Source organism: Temnothorax longispinosus, chromosome 8 (genome assembly GCF_030848805.1).
Source record: "Temnothorax longispinosus isolate EJ_2023e chromosome 8, Tlon_JGU_v1, whole genome shotgun sequence".
Classification (NCBI taxonomy): domain Eukaryota; kingdom Metazoa; phylum Arthropoda; class Insecta; order Hymenoptera; family Formicidae; genus Temnothorax; species Temnothorax longispinosus.
This window is the reverse complement of record NC_092365.1, coordinates 952,913-978,998: the sequence shown is the minus strand read 5'-3', so window position 1 is coordinate 978,998 and position 26,086 is coordinate 952,913. Positions and strand designations below refer to the sequence as shown.

The following is a 26,086-nucleotide window of genomic DNA, read 5'->3' as shown; positions in this document are numbered from 1 at the left end:
GCATCATTTTCCATTTTATCGATATTCTGGACTGCTTTAAATTAAATAACGCGACACCATTTCCGTTCTCGATTCCTCTTCTCCCGTGAATAGAACGGCGGAATCAACTTTACGCCTCATTATCGCGCGGTGTTTCGTTCGAATTAACAGGAAAAATACAAAACTTTCTTATAGAACGCTTATTTCGCTTCAGATAAAGTTAATTCGAACAAATCGATGTAATACGGTTAACGAGTCATTACAGACGAGACCTCTCTTCCTATTTCCGTTACGATATACCTGGTGATTTCTTGTCCGATCCGCGATAACACAGTTATGGATTGTTATATGAAATTGCTAATTAAAATACTAGATTACCAATTAAGTGCTTGATACAAAGAAAGCTCTATTAATATCGAATGTAAAAATATATGGATTTACTCTTTTTATCTCGTATAATAAGCGGAGATACATCACGCAAAATTAACTTACGGAAAACCGAGTGCAAGTTGATCTTTACGACTACCTTCCTCGTTAATCATTCTGGCTTCTTAGCTCCTCTCTCCTCTGTGTAAAAAAGATCTTTTACGTGAACGGTTTAAAAAAGGAGATTGAAGATGCGAAATCGAGAGATATACAGAGAGAGAAAGAGAGCGAGATAGAGGGAAAGAAGGGATGGAAGAAATATATATGTAGAAAGAGAGAGAAAGTAGCGAGAGAAATAAAAATCGAGGAGATATATCGATTCGAGAAACGGTATCTTTTTGCGAAACAATGAAGGTTACTTAAAAGACATTTCTACGACACAAAAACGATAAAAGAACCGATGTTGAAAAAGCATTTCGTTGAATCGTAGCAAATGTTAGATAATAAAACATTCAGAATATAAAACATTCAGAATGATCTTGAAAAATTACCAAAAACAGAGGATTATATATTATAGTATTTTCTGAAAAAGATATGTATATTACAGTATTATATAGAGAGAAAAAGAACGTCAATCTATATACTTTTCATATTTTATATTTTTAATATCGCGGTATGTTCTTCAAAAATGTTCTCAGAAATTATGATAATATTAATAAAAATATAAAATATATGATATAAAAAATAATTGAATATTACACAAAGTGCTCCGGATACACGTCTCGTCGACGTGCCGTTTGAGCAATTTTGTACGGATAATAAAAGTGGACACAACAGGTATTCTTCGGGTAATTTACGGCGTAATGGAACAGAAAAACAAATCGCGCCTCTTCCACTAGAATGGTAGAAAAACGGGACAACCCGGATTGTCCGCGCGCAGCTGCGATAGTTTCCACTCTCAAGGATCGCAAAAGTTGGCGGCGTGAAAACCGCCTTGGCTTATCCTGTTCGTACAAGTTAATTTCTCTTATTTATCTCGAAATACCGTCGGTATCCGAATTTTCCATTAACCTGCAACCCCTACAAAGTCAAGGGGCTTAAAGCGCGCACCCAGGTGATTTTACAGGCTAATCCAAATTAATTGACCCCTAAACTGTAGAGGGAAGATTCGGAAGAAAGCAGCGACTTAAGTTATATCAAGCGTTAAATCTCTCAAGAGCTATGTCATTCTCCTCTCATATATGTATATAGATATACTATACAATACAAAATAAAAGATATACACATATAAATTATATGCAATTATATATAGGTATTATGTGTTGTTATTTATATGTATGTAATGAATTTATGAAATAATAGACGACTAAGAGAATCGTTCTCTTTTCATTATAATCCATCCTGGAATACACCGTCGACTTATCACAAACTTCGTTTGCGCTTCGCGTGTATAATTGATAACGTCATGCATACGTAGTCGCGCTGTTATCAATTAAGAACGCAGACATGCGCGAGCGAGATTAATCAAGAAACCTCAATTAGGAAATTAATATTGTCTGGCTCGCACGCTTGCATACTTTGTCATCGCGCGATTGCGCCTCGTCACCCGGTATATTCCCATTTTCATTTGGCAGGATGCGAGGCTTTAATGCTTACCTGATGCGGCCTTAATCCCCAAAATTTATGCCGCAGCGACTCGCTGGCGAAACGAATGGCCAAGTGCTAGCTCGCGTTGTCCTCGGTGTAATTAATTAATGAATTAATTAAACAAATACCTCTCTGACTCTGTCGACTTACCGCACACAACGCTTTCGCACACCGTGCCAGTGAAGATTTCTAAAGCGGAACGTCAGTTATTTGACATTTTCCTCGAGTCGTTTTATTCCCACGGAAAATTCTTCGTCGATCATCGATGGGAATTTTTTCAATTTTACGGAAGAATTGGAATTTCCGTGATATAACGTTTCACGATGAGATACTAACAATAAATTTCAATCACAACGTCTAATAAATTAAACTGTAGTATCGAGTTTCATCGCTTCACTAAACTTCACTGTACAATTAAAAAATGTTTGCCTATTTTTTCTTTTCACGATGATTTCTATTATTGGAATTCTTAAGATACGCTAAACACGTTTAATATCAATGGTTTCCTTGGCAGACATTTGCAAAAATATTACGTCATTCAGTATGAAATAAAATTCGAGCTATTTCGCTCTCTTGAAGGAATATTACGCGAGACGCGTACAGAAGTTAATCACGCTCCGTCTGAATTCTTTGTTATGTTGCAAATTAAATCGCAACACACACGCTTAAACGTCTGAACTGTTAAGAACATGATTCCTTGCCATGTGCGCGTGTCAGCGTATTGCGTGGCTTAATTGCTTCTCATATTAAGTTTAAGAGTTCCCAGAGTTGTGTGTATTACGACATATATAAACTGTTACGTATAAGCGGTTGAGACTACTCAAAGGAATTAATACAAGCAGCTTCCATTTTCCGCAGCCGGGGCGAATTTGTCGCAAAAGAGTATCATATCTGATGTGTTGCAAGGAAGGATCCACGTAGCTAGAGATATCAGATATTCGTTACTCTTTATGCAATATTACTGTTATTTAATTTGAAAACTGCCTGTATCTTCCTGTATCTTCGGTTTATCTCAATATATCGTAAACATAAAAATAAATGATTAAATCGTAAATATGCAATGTTTCATAGCATTCTGAGTATTTTTAAAATAAATAATGACTGTTTAAGGAATCCTAAAAAAATATTTAAAAAATTTTTCTTTACTAATTTGAACTCTTTTTACCCTTTTTGTCCTAGCAGACAACCGATGAAATACATGCAAAGAAAGTCCTTTACAGATGTGTAAAGCCGCGCGTTTTTAGTTCGAACAGTTCATAAGGGAAAGTACACGGAGCGTCGAAAAGTCGCTTTGCATATATGCAAAACTGCGCACTTAAGGTTAAAGAAGAGACGATAACATACGCCGTATGCTGTGCAAATGCGTAAACTTGAGCACGAGAATTTATATCGATGCGCGTAAAAATGTAAAGCGGATGAAACAAAAATATCACCTTGGTCGTTTCTCGATAGTGATGAATCTCATCTGACGCGATAACTTTCCGCAATAAAAAGTTAAGTTACATGCGAAAAGATTCATCTTGCCGAAAACCAGGAGAGAAAGGTGCGCGCATCACGTAAAATTAAAGAAATATTGTAACGCGGAAATTCATGCGGTTACAAGTTACTACCTCTAACAACAACCACACTCCATTGTAATTGCTAAACAAAAAGTAAAAAGAGTACACGACAAAGACTCTATGCTCTTGGAACAATGCTTTGCGATGTTGAATTTACGATCGCCGTCTCTTAGAAAAAAAACCTATGTAACATTCTCGCGTTTTTCTTCTCGCGTTGCGCACGTTAATCTGTCTTTCGTTCTTTCTCAACGAGACCTATTAATAAAGCGCGTGTTTATCTCCATTCGCGATTTCTCCCCGGTGTGGATATAAATGCGCATTAATCAGCGGACATTTGCACAGCGCGGCATAATTAACACCCGCGTACTAATCCATGTCTTTTCATATACGTATCACTTTCAGCCGATCGACATTCAATTCGCGATGCTCTGTGTGATCGAATGTTTTTCACGGAACTCGAGTTATTTCCGCATGTGATATAAATATTCATATTTATTCGACTCCTGTTCTGAAATCGTATAAGTTTGCATTTACCAAGAAAACATATGAATCTATTGGCGAGTGTTTTTTCAAACTGAATACGTAATATAAAATTGCAGGACGGATTCCCCGCTTCAAATTATCAAAGTGGAAGAAAATAATAAAGTATTTTCAATTCTGTGATGAGAATGCCGGTAATCTTGTAATGAAAATATTATCGCGAAAGGAATAAAACTTTATTTCGACGAATGCGAGTTTAACTCTGTTTAACTCTCGCCGACGTGGCGATTTTATCTTCATATTTATACAATTCCCCTCGGCACGCATCGGGGTTGAACAAACCCCGGTAACTGCGTAACTCGCGCGCGTGGCCTCTCGACTTCCATTTTCTCTTTTTAACCGTAGATACTTGCCGACATAATTCCCGCCAATTCCTTTCGTCCCTGAAGGATAGACCTGCTGCGAGACTTCGCACTTTGCCGGGAGGCTCGCCTCTATTATAATGAAATCTCGTCGTTTCCCCGACGGAGCCGCGTACAACATCTCCGTCCTCGAGCGAGCAGCCCCCGGAATTTTTCGATTTTCCACGGCGCGGCGCGCAGGGGTCGTGGCACCGAGGGGGCGCCGTCGAGTAAATTGAAGCGATCTATTATATGCCGCGCGGGGAGGAAGAGGGATTGGTAGCGAAGTTGGGTATCAGCAAAGGGTGGAGGAGGATTGTCCGAGACAGGTTCGAAGACAGCGTCGTGAATAAACGAAGCTATAGGCATCGCAAAAGAATCGCTCGTAATTATCGGCCCTGTAAAGCGGCCCGACGCGTGCTTGTTAGTCGGCTATTAGTCGATTAAATAAAGCGTTCGCATTATTCGTCTCTCTCTCTTTTACGAAATTATAAGGCAATTGACCGCTTCGTAAACTCTCTCTTTACGATAGAAAGAAGAAAGGCAACTAAAAAATATATAAGCTGTCAAATATTTTAAAGAAATGACGCTCTGAAAAATCGTACCAACCAATTAACGTAACCAATTAACGAATTGAGAATTTAGGAATATTTACAATATCAACTTTATCTTTACAGTTCAATTATGCGCCGAGTTATTTTCTGACCGTCTCACAAATTGTTATAAGCGTTGGTTTCGCTTACGTAGAAATGCACACTCCGGATCGATGACTCGCTCGCATGCATTATTAACTGTAATACTCGGCAACACGGATATCCGCGTCTCTCATGCATCACCTCCGCGCACCCGGTGATCCGTCATTAAAATTGCAGCGAGCCATAAGACACGCACTTCGCGAAAGAGTGCTATTAAACTTGCAGGGAATGTCGTATCGAACTAATTATCTCAATTCGCGCGACCTTCCATTGAGTTCTCATTGCGACGACAAAATCACATTAAGGGCTTCGAGTCACGTGTATATCCTTAAATCCGATTGAATCTTCGACGAAACGAGATTTAGTGCCCCAAAGAGACGCGATGTTAAACGATTTTAGACGTTCGCGTTTTAGCAAATACAAAGACAAAGAGAGTTTCGATACAAATACGGAAAATTGATATCGTAATTATTGAAAAATAATATAAAGTAATATCGCAATAAGCGTAATTTCTCTTGGCGATTCCTTGGCGAAGTTCGAACAATCGCGCTTTAATTTATTTCTCACGAATACATTGCAAACCGTTACTCAAACGCAGAGCAATAAAATTCCATAAACACTCAATGAAGTTGAAAGTTTTATCTGAAAACGAGTAAATCCGGCGAGTTCAATCACGGAATCGCGAAGAAAGCACTAGCAGAGAGAAGAATGATGATAACTCGTTATGACATATACAAGCCTTATATTTTTTTATGAAATCTCACGGTCAATTCGGAAGACCGATAGACGGATAGACAAGTATTATCTCCTTTCTAGCCCGGAGCCATGCGATTAGCCGTATAGACGAACCTGTATCAGCCTTGACCTCCTCCTCGCCCTTTGGACCGACCTGGCCAACACCGAAACCACTCGAGAACCCCATTTCCGTCCGTCGTCACGGTAAATTGCATTTCCTCCTCGTGATCGCTCGTTATCGCTGAAAGAAGGGATTATAGCGGACGGAAAGGGATAAAGCTGCGGGGCTTCACGAGCCAGGAGGCTGTAGAACATCGAAGAGAGACAGAGAGATCTCGACGTCTCTCATTGCGCCTCATTTTTGTCTTCTCGACTTTCCTATCATTTTTCTAATTCCCGCCTAGCTTCTTCTTTGCTTCGCCTCGTTTTAAGTTTCATTTTTGAAACGAAAGGGTTACGGACTCGTGATTAACTTTACCAAAAAAAAAACAAATTTTACATCGCCGCTAAACGTGTAATTTCTTCTTTCGGCGGATTATTTAGCCCTATGCAGATAAGCCGCGGAAAAATTGTAAAACTGAGATGAACGTAGATCGTCCACTCACCTTGATGATGAAGTTGATTAAATGTTGAGGCTTTGCGAAATGTTTTTTATAATGACACGTTCGTAGACTAATCTTCAATATCGAAATCGCAGACGCTTTTATAGAACCAAACTTTTCTTACCTGAAAATGAAATATAATATTTGTTCAAAACGTGTCACAGTTTACTGAATCAAATATACATAATGACTATTTACGATCATCAATCTAACGAATCGTAGAAATACTTCTTTACGAAGAACATAAAATATTCCAATCTATATCATACGTAAAACAATAAATCATTCTCCATTTTGTTGTTTCATATAATGCGCGTATCTAATTCAACGATGGCAAGAAAAGGAGACGGAAACAGGAAAAAGGCGATCAGGTTGACGAAGAATAAAGAGACTTCACGATTCAATAACGTCATCTTTTATCTTCGTTTTGTCAGGCATTGCGTTATATTCGCTTTTACGCGAATTGCAGCCGCAATATCGCGAGTAACAACGAGCAAGTAAAACATATGCATAACGTAACGTAATTCATTCGCTTCGCTATTACGACGAGCCGCCATCAAATGTAATACAATTCCAAAATTCGCCTGGCTCGTCGCATCACGCATTTAACGATCGTAATTACACGATCGTAATTGTACGTCCTAATAATCGCACAATAGTAACTGATAACAATGAATAGTCATCGGGGCATCGAGACGAGACATCGTCGTCGGCAACACGTCGGTGCAACAATGACAAATGATAAAATATCGTCACAACAGTAACATTAACGACGCAACAATAACGATAATTTTCATTATTACTATTATTATCTATATAATTAACATTATTCGCATCTATTTCGCATTGTCAACAATTAAACTATGAAAAGTAATAACATCATTCTCTCCTTATCGCGCGCATTCTCTTTCTCTCTCTCTCTCGATCTCTCCTTCTTTCGCACTTTTCTCATATGTGTATCGCTATATCTTTCACACATATATGTACATTTGTCAAGAAACCAAGGATAGCTATCGGATCAAGATCTTAAATAGAAAGATAAAGGATCGGGATAAGATGCAAGACCTGGCGATATTGTAGCGAAGAACTTTTTCTCGCAATAAAATACCTCTGAAAATATATATTCCTCGCACGTTTCACCTCCCAACATATATTGTATTATTCGCTTATGTTTGTTGGGTATAGTATATCTTACCGCACTTCCGCACGTTATCATAGAGGGCTGCAGAAAATCGAGAGATCGAGGATCTTTCCCCTCGCGTGTCAAAGCGATTTCGCACGGCGGAAAACGCCTTTTCGCATTCCGGGAGTATTGACTTACACGCGCGCCCACTTCGGGATACGAGATTGGCCGGGATATCATGCTCTCGCTCGCGACGGCTCGACGTCTGGAGATTTATCCGTGCTTGCAAGGCGTGCGTGCAACTTTGCATCGAGGGGACCGCGCCCGGAGAGAATTCAACGAGAAATACACGCGGTCCTTCGATAATTTTCGCAATTATATTTCTGCGAGTAGCAGAGTAATGGCGAGCGTTGAGATGATAATTGCAACCTCAATCCAAGTTAATCAGAGTTCTTCGAAACGATAACGATTATCTTCCTCGATACAAGCGTGTATTCGAACTGTATGCGTTACGGTACACCTTTTACGTTGTCGATGCGACACGGTGGCATTTAGATTCGTCGTTCGCGTGACACGCTTATGACACCGTTAGCCATCAGCCGTCAGCGAGCGAGCGCGGCGTGCCCGAACAAACGAACGAACGAATGAACGACAAACGTGCGCGGCACACACGGCGACGGGGAAAAGTCAGTGGAACCGGCTTATCGAGATGTTATGTACAGCGCGAATGCGTGTTAAAATACGCGACACGCGCGGCTCATTGCGAGCGCGTGCTCGTCCTCGGCCTGATCTGCACCGATGTTTTATTAACGAGACGGGTGAAACTCGGCCGGGGAAACCCATGTTCAAATGCTGAGCGAGCGCCAAAGTAAATACCAATATCAAGCTTTCTACGAAGAAATGTTACAGTTGCTGAAAACCCGATTTTCAGAAATCGAGAGTAAGAAAAGAGAAAAGGATCGTGTCAAATAATGCGAGTGACGAGAAGAAATTGCGCACTCCAGTTGCTGGATCTGCCTGGTTTCTCATCTTTTGCGTGAACGCGCGCTGCGCGCAACGCTCAGTCGCAAAATTCAATAATCATGCTTTAAAAAGTGGTACAATGCCGACGTCGCGAGAGGCTGCAGAAACGAGAGAGCTCACGTCATCTCGTGCGATCGTATATTCCATTCCTGGAATTTTCAATCTTGTTCTCTTCGGCATGTAACTCATACACGCGTGCACACACATGTATATGTACACACACACGCATCCCGGCACTTGTCTTTTATTTATGATCGACGCACCTGCTCGTACTCTTTCCCTTTCTCGCTTTTACTCTCGTCGTTGCGTCGTTATGCATGCAAACGATACCGAATCGCGAATTTGTGATGACAACATTGACAAACTTGCCAAAATTTCAGTCGGCAAACGCAACGAATCAAATGCAAGAGATTGAGTTTTCGAATAAGAGAAAGGCTCATAGAAACATGTGAACATGTAAACATGATCTCGATACATCTAATTGTAGGTCAAATTAATATTAATATGATTAATCTGAAAAACCGACTTAGAAACGTCTTAAGTTATCCAAAATTCTAAATGAGAAATACTTTGGAAAAGCATTGTATAAATATTACTAGTTTATTATTTATATAATTAATAAAAAAAATCGCGAGTTGCAAACTGTATGGAAAAATGTTGAAAATTTAAAGAATAAACAAATTTATCTCTGAAATATTAATAAAGAATTTAACAAAAAAGCTATAGAAAAGAAAGAAGAAAATTTCTTGTCAGAGTAGAATGTATGCAATATTAAAATCTTCTGAATTTTAGAATTTATTTCCGTGCAGTGGTATCAATATGCACCTGGGGAATGTTATAACCGGAAACATATATGAATAGCTACGTTCGAGTAAATTTCCAATACGTCTTCCGCAACGCGCTACTGCACATTGCCGTGAAATTTCGTTCCGGCAGAAATTAGTTTCGTTCTGGGTTTAAAGGTAGGCGGCACTCTCTAAATGGCGTACCTCCGGGGCATGACCTATTTCGAAGCTCGTTGGCAAACCAGTTACGCCTGCTAATCATTATTGCATACTTAACTTTCGTTGTGCGACGACGGTATAGTGCCCTTGGCACTTTGAGTTGAAAAAAATCGCGACTCTCGTGCCGTCTTGACATTAATGAAAAAATAATATCAACATTAACTCTATTTTACGCCTCAGCGAAATCATTTATCAATTATCGAACTCAATCGTTGAACGTTTTATCAAAACGGACATGGCCATATGCATTTCGCGTCTTTCTAATTTGTCGTTAACTGATATTGAGGGTTAAAAACAAATCTGACGGTACATCGACAGTTCCATGTTTGCACAAAGCGACGAATATTTCGCACGAATCTCGGGACCGAATACGAGCAATCACGCGCTCGCCAAAAGTCCTGACAAACTCTCTTTATGGGGACACGTCCCCGGTAAGAAAGTTTTTCGCGAGCCTCCGAATCTGTATTTACCTTCGGCGCGCACCAGGGATTATTTATTTTTCCCCGGTGGTTACACAGCACCGGCAGCGAGGGTTGGCGCCTCCGCTATTTCGCCGACCGGCGGCGAATGCACCGTCGTCGAATCGTTACGTATTCCGCGTCGCGCGTCTCGTGCACGGAATTGCGAGTTGGCCCGGTTTCGCAAAAGAACATTCGGCGAACTTTGATAATCACTCGAAATTTCTCTCGCACCAACCTTACGTTCTATTTTAAAGGATCAAATATAAGAGTGCCACAGAAGAATCGGATGTTCTGCGCATTTGTGGATTCTTGGACCAATTTATTGATCTCGAACGAAAATCAGGCTAACATAGCATTTCTAATCGTGAGTGATGAAAAATAAAGAGTTTTCTTTAGAAAAATTAAGTTCCGAGAATAAGTAAAGAAAATTTATTTATTTAATGTTTAATCAAGTTCTTGACTAAAGAAAAATCAATTTCAAAGTTATTGGAAAAGTTCGCACCTAGACAATGTAAAAAATTGAAAATATCCGAAGTGCTCCGTGTAATTTTTTAAACTCTACAGCCCGAGGACGCGCGAGTTCAAAAGGCCTAATTTATTCCTTGCTCTGTATATTTTGAAATTTCACTCCCCTTCGTGCGTTACATTGCACCTTTGATGTTCGCCGAGCTCTCTCGCAACTGGAATTAACCATCAATTAATCAACAAGAGCGCACGTCGACAACGCTAATATAAAATTATTTGTCACACCGGCCGTGTGTGTGTGTGTGGGATAACAGTGTGTGATAAATTCATACGCCGCGAACGGAATGATTTGTTAATGGACATATCAGCCTCGGGGCATTGCAGTCTCCGCTAGCAGCAACTGCAGTTGCTGCAGCAGTCGCAACGTTTTGCTCGTTTGTTCCGTCACGCTTGCAGGCACGACGAGAAACGGACACCGCGTACGACACTGCGACTCTCCGGCGTGCTATGTAATATTGTTTGCGTAGATCTTGTAGAAGGCTAGCGGAGCACGCTGACGCGATCACGACGAGAAAACATCCTCGAGATGACTTACAGATTTTACCAGTACACCAAAAACTTGCGACCTGCGCGAGTGGATACCGTATTGGGTACAAAAATACGTTTCTATAGATATCTTACGCACAACACGAGCGTCTCAAAGCCAGAACGACCAAAGTCGCGTTTATTTAACTCTCTGCGGCTCGGAAGCTCGATGGGAAGGTCTATATACAGATATGAGAACTTGGGTCTCTCTTTTATCCCAAAGTCTTGGAACGACATTGATTGTTCTGGTTTCGTGACATGTCAATATACATTCTAAATGTCATTTATATCAAAGGGTATCGACCTAAACTTAATCTGGAGAATCGCGGGTGATTACGATCGCATAGTTGCAAAACGTACTTTCGATTGTTATAGTAAATTATCTCCTATCAAGCGAGGTCTTGATTGAACTGGCACCATTTACTTAAAGACGCCGTTCTTTTATTAAAAAGTTTTAAATATAATTACGAGCGTTTCTTATAATTTACGAGTCACCGAGAATATATTTTTTTTCTTGTTCGTCTTGTCGAGAGTTCTTTGTCCGAGTAAGGATTAACGCGATAAGAACACACTTGAAGGCAGCGTGTTGGTCTTCAGTGCATAGTCCACGTCCGGAATGTCTAATCTATCACTTTCCACGTAATCTAAGTAGATAAATGAGATGACTGACGGAAAAATGCGTACCCAATCAAGAAAAAAAGTTCTTCAGAGCTGCGTGAACTAATATGAAATATGATCAATATTCGTAGCGTAGAAAATTATTGGCTATGATTAATATTTATTAAGTGATATGTAACTGTTATCTGCTATTGCTTACGATTTAACGTGCTAGATATAGTGATAGTTTAAACATTCTACACGTAAACTATTATTTTACTGAAGAATATAAAATATTTATATATTTCTAATTAAAAAATTATCTACAATGTACAGTCATTCGCAGAAAATTGAAAAAAGAATCTTACTTGCACGATTACGAGAGAATATTCTCGTAGTCTTCCTTCTCTTTGGTATTTTTACTGAAATAACATTTCGTTTAATTTTAGGTTTAAACACATTAGAAAAATGTGCCACGTAAAATTCCTGTTTGCTAATCTGTCGTGAAAATTAATTTGATTATCACTCGCTACGTTCGTGTCTGATATTCAATAGCTCGATTTAAATATGCATATATAATAATGTCTCTTGTCTTTTTCAACGTTCTGCTTTATGGCTATTCGAATTTTCTCTCGCTCTCCTGGAAAATAGGTGATACCTTAATTACTGCCTTTCGTAACGAGCCGCCGACGATTTATCGACGGTAGTCCAGGATCGAGTAATCATCGATCTTGGCTCGAGGCGACGTGGATCGGGTGATGTGGGTTACAGCCGACGAACGCAAAGCGAGACGAGGCAAATGGTGAAATCAAGGCCCGCACAAAAGCCGCCGTGTGCTCGAGCCACAGCAAATAACATGCAAGATACGACTCGATGTGCACACTACCGGGGACAATAATTATCAGTAAACTTTATAACGAATTTGGACATAGTACTCCGTTGTGAGTTTCTGCCGGAATCGACTTCGTCCCAATATCGACATCGACATCCTCATTTATCGTGAACGACGAACGATTAATGGCAGATCGCGTGAGCGATTCTCTCTTTCTCTCACTTTCACATTTACGAACGCTCAGATCGTCGGCTTAATTACACGACTTTCATGATGTACGGTACGATAACATTTATTTTAGGATGACACGAAGAGATTTTATCACTGTTTCGATAATTTATCACTCTAGCATGATTCCAATGCTGTTTGAATCTATAATTATCTATTATGGTATCTTTGACTATTGGAAAATGTTATCTATGAAGTAATAATGGCAAGACAAGGTGTGATTTTATAAATAAAAATTTCATAATTTTCGAAGATAATTTTAAAGGTATGAATTTTTATGAGATTTTAAAGTTTACTGTGAAGATAATTCTAATCATTAATGCATATGATATAAATCTTATGTTGCTATTCATGCGAATAAGAAATCTTGATATCACTTTGATATGCATATACGCGTTCTAATACTGAAATCAAAGGGTATATTTCCGAAAATATCTTTCTCGACTATTCTTATGAAGGCACTTGGATTATTGCTACGTTTAATAAATCAGACATTAAATCGAACCTTAAAACACTGCAGTCAATATTCCACTTTTTCGTTTCGCAGTTGGAATATCTTTTGCGCGTAATGGAACTTTATATACTCCCAAAATTCATTCTCAAGCTGTCTCCTTAGCATATTTGATGTATATTTCATAATTCTATAAACCGAAGCAACGTTACACCGTGCGATATATTTCAGCGATTCTATCTGTCGAAGATATCGAGAGAAAATCTTGGAAAATCTTTTATTAAAAATATTCTATATAGGACCATCTTCTCGGCACGTCTCGCGAACACGCTCGCAATAAAAATAATTTTTTTTTACGATTAAGTAATATCATAGTGAACTATACATAGCTAGCACTTTTACGAGAAGACGTTCTCGTCCTTCGTCAGTCCCGAAGTCGTCGTCCAGCAACGTAACGTGCATCGCTGATGGACGACAGCAACTCGCGCAAACGTTTAGGCTCGTCTCAAGCGCGACATGAGCGCATCTTTCGTGGCACTGACATAATATACAACGCACGCCAAGATGTCACGCATTCCATCTGTGTAACGGCCAGCCGTTCGTAGAATCGTGACAGCGAGCCCTCCGTTCTTCGCAATTGGAACGACCCTGAACTCCTCCTCCATCGTCCAGCACTGACGACTTTCACCGCCACTTCGAGAGACCTCGAAGCCGGCCGGCCCGACCGACCGAAAACGCCCGATCGCCTCTTGAGTTCTCATCGTCGACCCGAGAAACGTCCGTCCGATCCTCGTACTCAATCTCCAAGGACGCGAAACGTGAACTTGACACGTTCTTGTCACGGCAATTTTCTCTATAGCCTTCTCGATGGTTTCCCAGGTTGAAATGGTCTTCGAAAGCGCTCTCGTTGCTCATGGTTAATGAAGAGACATAACCAAACCGGCCATTAATGATACATTAAGTGACCAAGGGAAGTAATGTTGCAACAATAATCGCTAGATATATTTTTGATGATTATGGGGACCACTGGTGTGATAATTGGCAGGTCTGTAAGGTCCGATGAGTATATATTCGTGATCGAAAGTGTACCGACCATTGTGATATCCCCATGGGAACATTTTAACCGTGGTTTCCAGTCTTCTTGTTCTATATAATTATCTTTATTTATATTGGACCAAGTCGTCGGAATTCAAAAGGATCATCGATACATCTTTCTCAAAAATCTATTATATCGAGATTAATGATTGCTCTTCAAACGTTATCGTTTGAATCTAATGGATCGATCGCAATATTCGAAACGATCTCCTTTAATCCTCTCCACGGCAAGCAACGTACGGCCCGTAAGTATCCTTCTTCATTTCTTTTGCCGATCCCCATTCCCGACCGCAAGTCGATGACTAGTTTTAGATAAATCCGCATCAAAGCTCGGTGACTTCAATAAAATCCAATTGGTGCCGAGCGAATTCCCTTTCCGTCCTTCCATGATGAAAATCTACGACGTCGCAGCAGCCTGCTGGCTTTAAGTCACACTTCGCACATCACGGCAATGTCCTGTACCATTTCTCTCTTTCTCTTCCTCTCTCGCACAAATTTAAATCGATCACCTCGGTCGAGCGACTACCGGAAAATATCTAACGCGACCAAGTTTCGGGAGTCGACTCCGATCACACGCGAAGCTGATGGACGAGACGGTGGTTTTCTACTACGCGACGATGTCCATGTCGGACGAGGAATTCGATGTGGTCACCGCCAGGCTGCCGAGGGTGTCCTCGTCGGCTAAGCCGTGGTGACAGCCCGTCGCAGGTGGGCTCAATGGTGGCAGGTGCGGCGACGATAGCATCGGGTCGCCGCCATGCACCGGACCGCCGGTGTCGTCCTCCATGAGGTCCTCGAAATGCGACATGCTCAGACTCGTCGCCTCTTCCGTCACCGCCAGATCCGGTATCTACGGCAGAAAAACATCCGACGTCCTGTAAAACGAGCCGTCCTCGAGCGTGAACTCGGACTCAGTCGGGCCTGGACTCGGATGGGATGCGAGGCGTGACGGGAGAGGTGAGAGTTCGATGAGTATTTCCGGATGCGAGTTCTGCTATGAAAGTAGGAACGGATACGTTGGAAATCCTTTATAAAAATAAGGAACGTGTTTGGATTGTCAATCTTCCATGAAAGTAGGACTGGACGTACCGGCGAAGTCGTTGCGATTAAAAGCAGGAATGGATATGCGCGCTCATATATGATAATGTTCATCGGTGGTTAATTATGTACGGTGCGGAAGCCGAATTTACATGTATACAAGAAATATTGAACGTTTATTGCTAATTACATTGCTCATATAATAGGATATGATGAGACTCGTGGCAAAATGTGCAATAAAGAATGTAGAAAGTGTTAATTGAAAAGCTGTTAGAAAAGCTTTGGTCTTCAAAGACGGAAAAAGTTTTCATATTATTAAACAATCAATTTTAAAAATATTGTAAGACGTCTAATAGATAAAAAAAAATTAAGTACAGATGTACTTTTCAAAAACAAGGTAAAATAATAAAAAGAATTCGAAAAAGTGAAATAAATCACTTCCTTTTGATTAAAAAAAAAAACTAAATATTTGGCATTATCAGGATTTAAACGTCTTCGTTATCCCAGTACACAGTATCGGAGTAAGCTGATTGAAGCTGTTTCTCTACCAGGCGCAATTAACTCTAGTAACTTTGTGAAGTCACAGACAGGTCGGCTTACCAGAACCGGAATTAATTTCCAATCGCATTTCAGGCGCAAAGGACTGTGATCCAATTTGCCTGCCGTTATGTTACCGATGCAACTAATTCGTCGGATTACTTGCCGGTCTTCGCTACGCCGAATTTATATGAATTACGTACGACGAGGTTCGCTCGTGTTACACCATATGTACATCACAAATAAAAGGAATTGCAGAACAAGCCACGAGTACAGCACAAACGTTTTCTAAAGATTTCTATAAATTTGTAATTCGTCAGAGAATAATATGAGGCATAATTTTGCAGGAAGAAAAAACCGTACATGATTTTTATCGATTAATAATAAAGATCTCTCTGGTTTGGCGCTCACGATTTCATATTTGACACAATATTTTGCGAAATGCGAATGCATGCACTTTTTTACATAACCGCCGCGTACTTGGACAACGCGGAGGGCGTTTAAATTTGCATGAAAAATGCCGCGGCGCGGCGTGCCGTTGCGCAACGCGCGGTTTCTGACGTTACAGCTCATTCGGCGATTATCCTTTGTCCCGACGTCGCGTCGGAGTAACGCAGCATGTTCTTCTCGCGAAAATATACGCGCCGAGATGCGAGATAAAAGGTATAAGTCTCGCGTGAGGTAGCACGTACGATAAGAGGCAGACGGGCGATAAGGACTGCGCCGCTCCGCGGACGTACGCACGATGCCGGTGGTAAAGGTAAATATTTTGCACGACATTCAGGCGCGTGCGGATTTAACGTGTGCAATTACGTTTGCAATTATGCAATCTCGGAACGAACATTGCGCAAATCCTTCGCGCATAGCGCCTTTTCTAGCAGACATCGCGAAATAAAAGGCACTTTTTGCAAACTGAAACATTTCGTTGAAACATAAAAAAAACTGAGCAAAAAGCTTGAATATAAGGTAATAGTTCGAATAGAGGTGATATATAAGCAGACTTAGTAAATCAAACACATAGATAATTCACGAATAAATTCATTGTCTGACCGATCAGTGATATCACCATTGACTCTTGGAGACAATCTCTTCAGTTATAAAGACTATATCCTATCTATTTTTATTTCTTTTTAATATATATTTCGCCCTTGCCTTTTTTCTAAAAATAATTCATCGTTATCTGGGGCGCATTTGTACGACATCATTTACATTTCACGTAAGATAAATCGAGGGACGAAATTAACGTTAAGCAAACCGGCGGTTAAGTGTCGCAGTAAAATTCTTCATGCAATACACGAGACAGTTCCCTCGTCTCGGTAGGAACTCGTCGCGCAAATCGCGGAGCGGGACGTTATCAATGTTTAAATTTCTCTAACCGCGAGGAAGCTGCTTGTCAGACTACTTACGTTCCGACGGAACTTTATCTGGAACAATAATTCAACTGATCCCTCTCTCGGTACGTCATCTCGCGTCTCTTTCGTTATCTCGCGCGTCGCAGCGCGACTCCGAATATTTCCAAAAAACGCGACGAATGGACATAAATTATAACGTCAATGCACACAACAATCGTCTTTTTCACATGCCGTCATATATAAGACGAGCAGAATTTTTATTTCGAGTTCGCCGAAGGAACTCGAAATGCGATATTAGACAAAATTAGAACAGTCATATAAACAGAAATAAATAAAGACAGAAATTAAAAGCATCACGTTCGGCTTTTTTATATATCTTATAAACTATTCGAGATGTCTATCAAAGAATTTATAACAATTAATCGTGCCAGGAACATGTAAAGATAACTATGTTTCATAATTTCTGCATATAATAGTCATCTCTTCAACGCTTCATCATTAAAAGTTTTGCGGGTATGAGCGGACGTCAGTTACGTCACTGTTGGATACGTACGGATGTAATAAAAATGTTAATAATCTCTCTGCTTCTCTGTCTATATCCCCTTGGCAATGCGGCCTCTTTAAGAGGCCCAAATCTGTCGTCGTCGTCGAAGCGCGGCACCGTCGTTATCGGAACTTGAAGAGTTCTTAATCGCATCACGAAGCCGCGCACGTCAAATCTCGCATGTACGTACGTGCGCAACCTTATCTGGCCTACTAATTCAACAGTAACTTTTGCCGCTCATCTTACGAGATATCTCCGTCATCGGGCGTCATAAAGAGCGACGACGACGACCACCAGCGCCGACGGCTATCTCCCGGAGATCCGCTCCTCGAAATTAGGAAGCGAAATCGTAAGGAGGGGTAAAACGAACGATAGCAATTTGCACGACCAGACCACGATAAGCTGCAATTCATTAGCTGCAATAATCCGCTGCCGATATAGAATTACCAGATGGGGAAGTCAGTTGCTATGTACATTTAAAAAATTAACACTTTGAATAATAACGAATAATGAAAAATAATATAGTCCTTTTTCATACGGAAATTATGACATTCGCAATTATTATAATGGTTAAAATAAAATAATTTAATTAAATTAAAAATAATTATTATAAAAAAGTCCGACTTTTTGCTGGAATTATTGCGATTATTATAACTAAAACTGTAAAATATGTGTGTTAAAATTGAAAATTTGCATAATGCTCGTGTGAAAGGCTGCAAATTGTCATGTTCGAGTGCAAATGAGAATTTCGAAAGGTGTCTACAAGACTCATGGTGTCGCGGTCCCGCAATCGCTTAGTCATCAGGAGATCGAACGGTGCTTGAGAGGTCGTCATCGAATGAAAGTCGCTCGAGGCACGGCGAGAAACGATACATCAATTGTACGTAAATGAGAAAATATTTCTCATTATGCAAACACGAACGGCTTCGGATCGATCCCTGGTTGCGTAATAAAACCGTTACTGCCACTGTCAAAAAACGCCCACCGCTCTCGTGTACGAGTAACGATAAATAGGTACGTGAAGGAAAGATCGCGGGCGAATGAACGTGCGAGTAAGCAAACAGTTATTTGCCTCCGTTTGCCTCCGTCTCTTTTACTCCCTCAGAACAGATGCGCGCATTATGAAACTAATCTGACGAACGAGCGGAAGGTTTATTCGGATCAAGGATCGGATCGATCGTTACGTCGATCCCGTCAATCGCTACAGCATCGAAAACCAACCGCGCAACTGTCGCATTAATATTAAATAACTCGCCGTTACGAAACTTTAATAAAAATGACCGAAATTAATCATATTATTCGTACATCATTACGTTTTCAGAATAAAAATTTCCTCGTCAATTGAATGACTTGCTTGTTAATTGCTCTTATCAAAAATCATTATATAATATATAAAAATAATAAAAACATTAACGTTTGTGATTCAAAATATTATATGAAAAAAGAATATAATACTTATAAATTTGAAATGTGTTATTTAAAATGCTGAATATATATGTACGGTATGTAATGCTAAATGATTTATTGTTAAAGGATCAAGGATAGACGAAAGCCAATCAAAATCACATGCAAGCGTGAATTATTATTACGGATACGGAAGTTAGACATAAAACTTGCACGATGGCGATATGAATTCGAGGCAGCGGATGTAACAAGATACGGACCGGATGGGAAAGGATTTTACACTTACCTTTCGTTGCTCGAGTTTACTCCTCGGGAAGGTGTTGAGCATAGCGGAAGTGGACACCCAGTTAAAGTCGGAAACCGGAAGACCGTGCGCCTTCGCCTGCAGCTCGAGCTCCTGCACGCGTAGTAGCAACCTGCGATTCTGATGCTCCAATTGTTTATGCCTGAGCTCGTTCTGTTTCATCCTTGTGAGTTCGTTCTTCAATAGTTTTATGTACTCCACCGAGGACTTAAGAATCGTACCCTTGTTCGGCCTGACATCCCTAACGATCTCGTAATATCTGCAAAAGAAAGAACAAAACAACGTTATTTCATGTTTAACTGCTGTAACATTTATGTAGACATAATACAAAACTGTAAACGCCGTGTATTTATAATTAAGATCAATCTGTATAATTTATTAAATGAGTAATTTTTGCCCAAGATACTTTAATTAATAAAATATTTCGTATTCTTAATGTTCTTGCAATCTTCCTCACATCTATTGTTAGTGGCGGCCCCGAAGGGTTGACAACGTGATTGTGATGCCTCGGCATCTTGCTCGGGATAGGTTGCATAAAGAACAGCGGTAAGAGAGATTCGTGAGTGCTGCGCTCTCACGTTTTCAATTTCCTTGGCTCCTCTCAAAGAAACACAAAAAAGTGATGACGATCCTAGTGAAAGGGAGAGTGCCGGGAAGGGGTCACCAAGCTGCTTGAGACCCCAGATTATTTCGTCGGAAACGTGTTCGAGACAGGGTGTTTCGCCGGAGATTCCCAAAGTTCCTCAACCGACCGTAATACGACTGATATTACCGTCTCTCTGAGTCACCCCGCCGGCGCCGCGCACCGCCTCGAGATGGAATTCCGCGGGGGAGTTCGCGCAGAATATCAGACGGGGGCCGATATCTCGTCGGGACCCAGGCAACGAAATCCCGAAGAATCTCCATAACACGTGCCGCGTTCCCGTGCTCTTTGGACCTTCTTTTTCTTTCTTTCTTCTCGGCACACCGTCGTGTCTCGCGCCTTCGCAGATACGGCGATTTGTCGTTAGTCCGGAGAATTTCTCATGGTGGTGATCTCGAAAAATTCATGAGGAGCATTCTGCGTATGCAGAAACGAGGAGCAAGAGATAGCATCTTAGAGGTGTCTCCTCGCTCACGAGAGACATTCGCGATGATCCAGCGCGGACAATCTCACAACGCCAGAGTGAGGAATGCCTGGCAAGCGGCTCGCGAATGAAAACGTAAAAGTAACAAAAATTCAGGAATTGCCAAAGAAAGTGCACATTTCTTCAGAAACAATGTGGTAATTTTTACTGGACAGCATCAAGAATGGCTTCGAAATTGTAGCATACCGTACGTGCTTTTTGCTTATTTTATACATTAATTTCGAAAACTCAATTATTATTACGGAACATATGGTGCGAATCGTATCTAAAAACATCGCAATCGGGAAAAAGTACGTGTTAGATTGTATAAACAAGTAGCATTTTTTCTCGAAAGCAAAACAATACTGTTCGTGGAAGATCAATATCTCGTTCAAATAGAGATAAGGTATAACTGATAAGGTGCAGATATTATCCGTGAGCTATGTAATCCACACGATAATACAGAAATCAGTATTTGTAATTAAACTACAGCACCTCGAAAAAATTAGATTGTCCTATCTTTTACAGATATGTCATTAATCACACTTCTTTGACATTGATATCGATAGCTTTGCTTCGTCAATCTCTCGCAGTGACAAATATTCAAAGGCGAAACTTTTAACGTGACTTGGGACCAATATGAAAATTTTTCATAACTAGAGATTTGCCGTAAGAGTTCGCTCTCGCGATTTAAATATTCACGAAACTCGGGAATAACACTCACGGATTTTCGTCGTTATTCACGCTTTTTTTTTCCTTCGCGTCGCGCCGCGCGGCTGTTGATTTACGGCGGAATCGTTTCGTCGATTTATCGCTCGAAAAATCGCGAGTTGCCGCCGTTCACGAGAAGGAGAACGACGCCGAATGGAAAGCCTATTATAAGGTGGCATTCGTCATGTCTGGGCGACACATCCATCCTTCGTGGACTCCTCGGTGAATATCCCCCCGAGAGAAACCATAATCCTCCGCCTTATCACGCGGGAAAACCGGGAGGATTGAACACGCATATCGTGCGAATATCGCACCTTTAAATTCGTGTGATCAAAGAGTGCTATCAAAATCCTGCGAGAGAAGGAATGAGACAGCAGTCTAGTCCGCGCACTAATTCACATAAAAGTCTAATCTTTACAAAAAATATATCTTTCAATTAATTTAACAGAAATGAAGGCGATGATAATATACAAGAAAATAAAATGACAAAAATATTTAGTTTCGAAATTTGTACTCATAAAGCACATGTAAAACAATTTAGAATAAAGCCATAGAGTATATGTAATAGTAAATTACAAAGCCGCAGAATTATAAATAATTAATAATTATCTAGTAGTTTACGCTTCGCGGTAAAATGGCCCGCGTTCTTGTAACGGCGCAAACGCTCTCGCGATGTTACTAATAATTTACATTGCCTCGGCAAAACTGTAATTAAATTCACGCGCGATCGCGGATCGCGAATGGGCGCGTCGCTGCATGACTCGTGAGATTTTGCGCCTGCCGAGCAAACTCCGAAACCAAACAGCCGCCGGTATATTGCATAAAGCATCACTTTTCCACGTGAGGCGTCATCGTGTTCCCTATCCTGCAACAACTTTGCGACGAGCGAATTTGCGGGTTCGCGTACTTCAATCCGAGCTTGCAAACTGCATTTCCGCGAACACGCCTACCACACCAAATTCGGCGTTTTATTAATTTTCCACGTTATCTAAGAGAAAACGCGCTTATTTTTCAGCGGTTACTGAATTGTTCATGGTGTACAGATTTGGTCGGTTCAACGGGAGTTCTGTTGTCGTGTTTCCAAGTTAATGCGAGTTAATATAACCCGATCCACTTTATGTGTGCAGTTTCAGTAAAACTAACGCGCGCATTTTGCCAACTTTCCCCACCGAATATATAATTGGATCCGTCGTATAATTATCTTTTAATCAATAAATTTTAACGCGAGATACTTTCTCTATATTCTCGGTATAATATAGCTATTTAATCTGCATTTTGCGCTGACATCATTACGCAGTCTTCATATTGGATAAACGTTAAATATGCGTTAAAAAAATACGGGCCGTTATTTAGCTAACTAAAGAACTGTTTCAACACTCTGCCGCTCGCAGATTAAATTACCATTTCATTATTGTTAACAGGAGCATGCGACCGAATAGTTAAACATTGATCCGCGCTTCGCCGGAGACGGAGTGGCATTACAGCGCGTTTCAGACCTCTCCTCCATTCGCGAGTCGCGCGCGGTTTTCGTACTTGCACGCACGTCGGAAACGAGTTTGCACGGCGAACAATAAACAGCCAAGTGCATCGACGGGTTTCTCCATCGCTCGCGTTAATGAGGAACGACGTAAGGAACACACGGACGAGGAACGGAAAGGAGGAGGGGATTCGGGGCGTTTTGTAGGAAACGAGGACGATTCCGAAACTTGAACGCGATGAACGGAGACACCGCAACGGAGGAAGGGACGGAGAGAAATCTGTGCCGTGTTTGCCGGTGTCTTTAGAACCGGGGCTCTACTTCGTTATCACAGGCGCGCTATCGCGCCGAGTTTACCCGCGTTCTGCTTGATATCGTCCCCGGCCAAAGCCGAAACTAAAACCCCACAGGAGAAAGACGTTACAGAGAAGACGCCGAGACACTCACGAGAAGTTCTAACGCGCGTTATTACTGACGCGTCATTACTCTTCCTTCCTTACTGGATGCGATTAGCGCGAGCAAATTTTGTCAGTCGCGACTTTGAGAAAAATAAAACGTTGGTTCTCGCACGTTTGTGCAAATGCAGCTATCTTTATCGCACATAAAATATGTCTGAAGTATGAAATTACATATTTTAAAAAATTATTAAAAAAATTCGTTATTAATAATAATATTTAATATGTCATATTTGTGAATTACGATGAAAATTTGTAACTAACATTGTGAATTATAATAAAAATTTCTAATTGATAATTAAGAGACGGATTTCTAACATTTTACTTATGCTATTTGCAATAAAAGGATTAAAAATGTTTCATTAAATGACCTCTATTCTCTAAAGATATTTGTTTTACATTGTGTCTGATTCATATCAAATTTTTTTCGAGTAAACCCGCCTCCGTGAAGAAAGTTGTGCAATACCTAATGCCGTTTCTTTATCACTCGCGATAGGCTGCATAGCGCATAGCGTTATCATACGTTTGCAGCAACTGCACGCCATTGTCTTATCGATGTAATGAACGTCATTAGATAAGAGGCGTTCGCGAATCGAGAACATATGAGCGTACTAATGTCGCACGCGACGCACAGATGCGTGGACAATGCGATCGGAATATGGGCGCGAGACCAGAATGTCAATCGGAAAATTTAAAATGCGCGTTAAATGCAATTGCAGAGAGGCATTGAAACGAGTATAAATTATCGCTGACAAACACGATCGAGGTAAAGCCGCATTAATTCAACTTTCATCTCGTCAGCTCCAAATATCGAGAGAGAAATTCGAGACGTGGAACACATTAATCCCGAGCATGCTCTCGTTATCGCCTCTATCAGTGACGTGTCGAAAAATATGACGGGAATATGACGGCAGATAAAGAACGCACACCGCTCTGCACGCTTCTCCTTCATCGGATGTGGAACGTAAATTACGATACGCGATAAATCAATAATTATACAAATAACAAACTTTGCGTCTTCCTTCGCGCGAAGAGTTGCGGGACATTGAAAATTGTTGATGACGAAAATCGACAATTATATTTTAAGTAGAGGATTTAAGCAAAGCATTTTTTCTTGGTAAAAGCTAGTTTCCTTATAGTATTATAATTCTAACATTTCCGTAAATTTTCATTTTCTTCTAAATTTCAATTAACCGAAATTATAGACGTTAACGCACGTGATATAACTTTATCATGGAATTACAATCAATACAATTAAGTTTAAAAAAAGATCATATGATTTTTCTATATTATTAACTGCGAAATCGAAGTAAATATATATCATTGCATAAAAGTTTCTTATTATCAAGGAATTACACGCAATTAACTATGAACCTAATTCGTTCGAATTTTTCCATGGTTTTTCAAGGATCGATATTCAAAGAAACGCGCCCGAGGGAAGAGGACACCGAACCCGAAAGACGGAGTTTTTAAGTTCGTTGGATGTTGACACAGACAAATGGATCGATCGTCGGATTGATAAATGAACGACGGACTCGTTCGGCTATTCTATGCAAAAGGGTGGCTCGTTAGTACGTCCATCGTGTGTCGAAGAAGTCTCGGGAAGATTCGTGTCAGGGATCATGTCCGGAACAGGTCAGACATGAACCGATCGTCGACGTGGAATCCCCAGCAAAAAATTACGGCAAAGGAAATAATTGTCCCTTCCATCACTAGCGCATGAGCAAGAAAAACATTTCCACTTAAAATACGCATTCGAAATAATTTACAATACATTTTTTTGTGTAGAAGTCATTAACTCGATATTGAAAAAGATTTTGATCGTGAATTTGCAAATATTATCACTTATACAATTTAGAATAGCTTAACTAAACTCCATTTGTTGATTGTACATTATGGCTGGTATTATCACCTAGAAAGAGCAAAGTGTCGATGGGATTTAGCAAGTTGAAGATTTTACAGCTGAATAAATGACTCTAAACATAAACGTCAAACGATATAGATAAGGCTCTTTATGATGCTAGAGCTCGATATAATGGTAGATAATTAAACACATTACCGAATAACCGTATGTTAAAACTTATCTCCCATCGTGATAAAACTAACATCGCAAAAAAATTGAAGTGTCATATAATTATGTGATATACCATTAAACATTATAATACTATACATGAATTATGATTTATTTCATTCAACGTTAATATTCGTAGATTGAATAAAATAGATACTTGAAAATAATTATATTATAATAATTTCTATGTTTATATCATTCAAAAAAATATATAATTTTTTAATTGTTTCCTAAATTTAAATATCAAAGAAAATGTTTTCGAGTGCAAAAGAATGGAATGCCATAAAAGATTTTATAAAGTACTTTATGTAAGACACGAGAATGCGTATGTCTGACACGACATGCGATTGTCGGAACACGCGGTAACGCAAGGAATAAACAAACTGGTCTTTTTTAATCTCGTCTCCTTGTATTTCCGGTTCGTAGCATCACTCTTCCCTCGCATTTGCCGTCATTCACCGAGTTGGAGGACATCCTAAACGAGAAAGCGTGGCGCCTTGCACGGCAGGCAGGACGGGAAACAAAGCTGAAGTAAAGGAAGGAAGAACGAGCAGCCGTGGAAAGCCAGCGAGAGAGGAAGAAACGCGAAGGAAAGAAGAGTGGAAGGGGCGAAGAATGGACTTCCGGTGAAAGCCTCTCGTCTCGAGCACCTGACCTGGACTAACTCGTCGTAAAGGGTCACGAACAGGAAATAATGGTCCGTGGGGAATGTGCAAAAGGCAAAGGCAAAAGAATAAGAAGACTACGAAAAACGGGGTG

General features: G+C 40.4%; 1 protein-coding gene across 2 annotated transcripts in view; it reads right to left on the bottom strand.

Annotated features, from left to right (window-relative positions):
• Positions 1–6,863: 6,863 nt before the first annotated feature.
• Mitf (transcription factor Mitf) overlaps positions 6,864–26,086 on the bottom strand; it is a 72,360-nt gene continuing 53,137 nt past the window's right edge. For both annotated transcript variants that reach the window (XM_071787208.1, XM_071787207.1), the window contains exons 6-7: positions 19,490–19,766; positions 6,864–15,178 (exon numbers count right to left, since the gene is read on the bottom strand). In XM_071787208.1, coding sequence (XP_071643309.1) covers positions 14,936–15,178; positions 19,490–19,766 — 520 coding nt within the window. In that variant the 3' untranslated portion in view covers positions 6,864–14,935. The remainder of the gene's footprint in view (positions 15,179–19,489; positions 19,767–26,086) is intronic.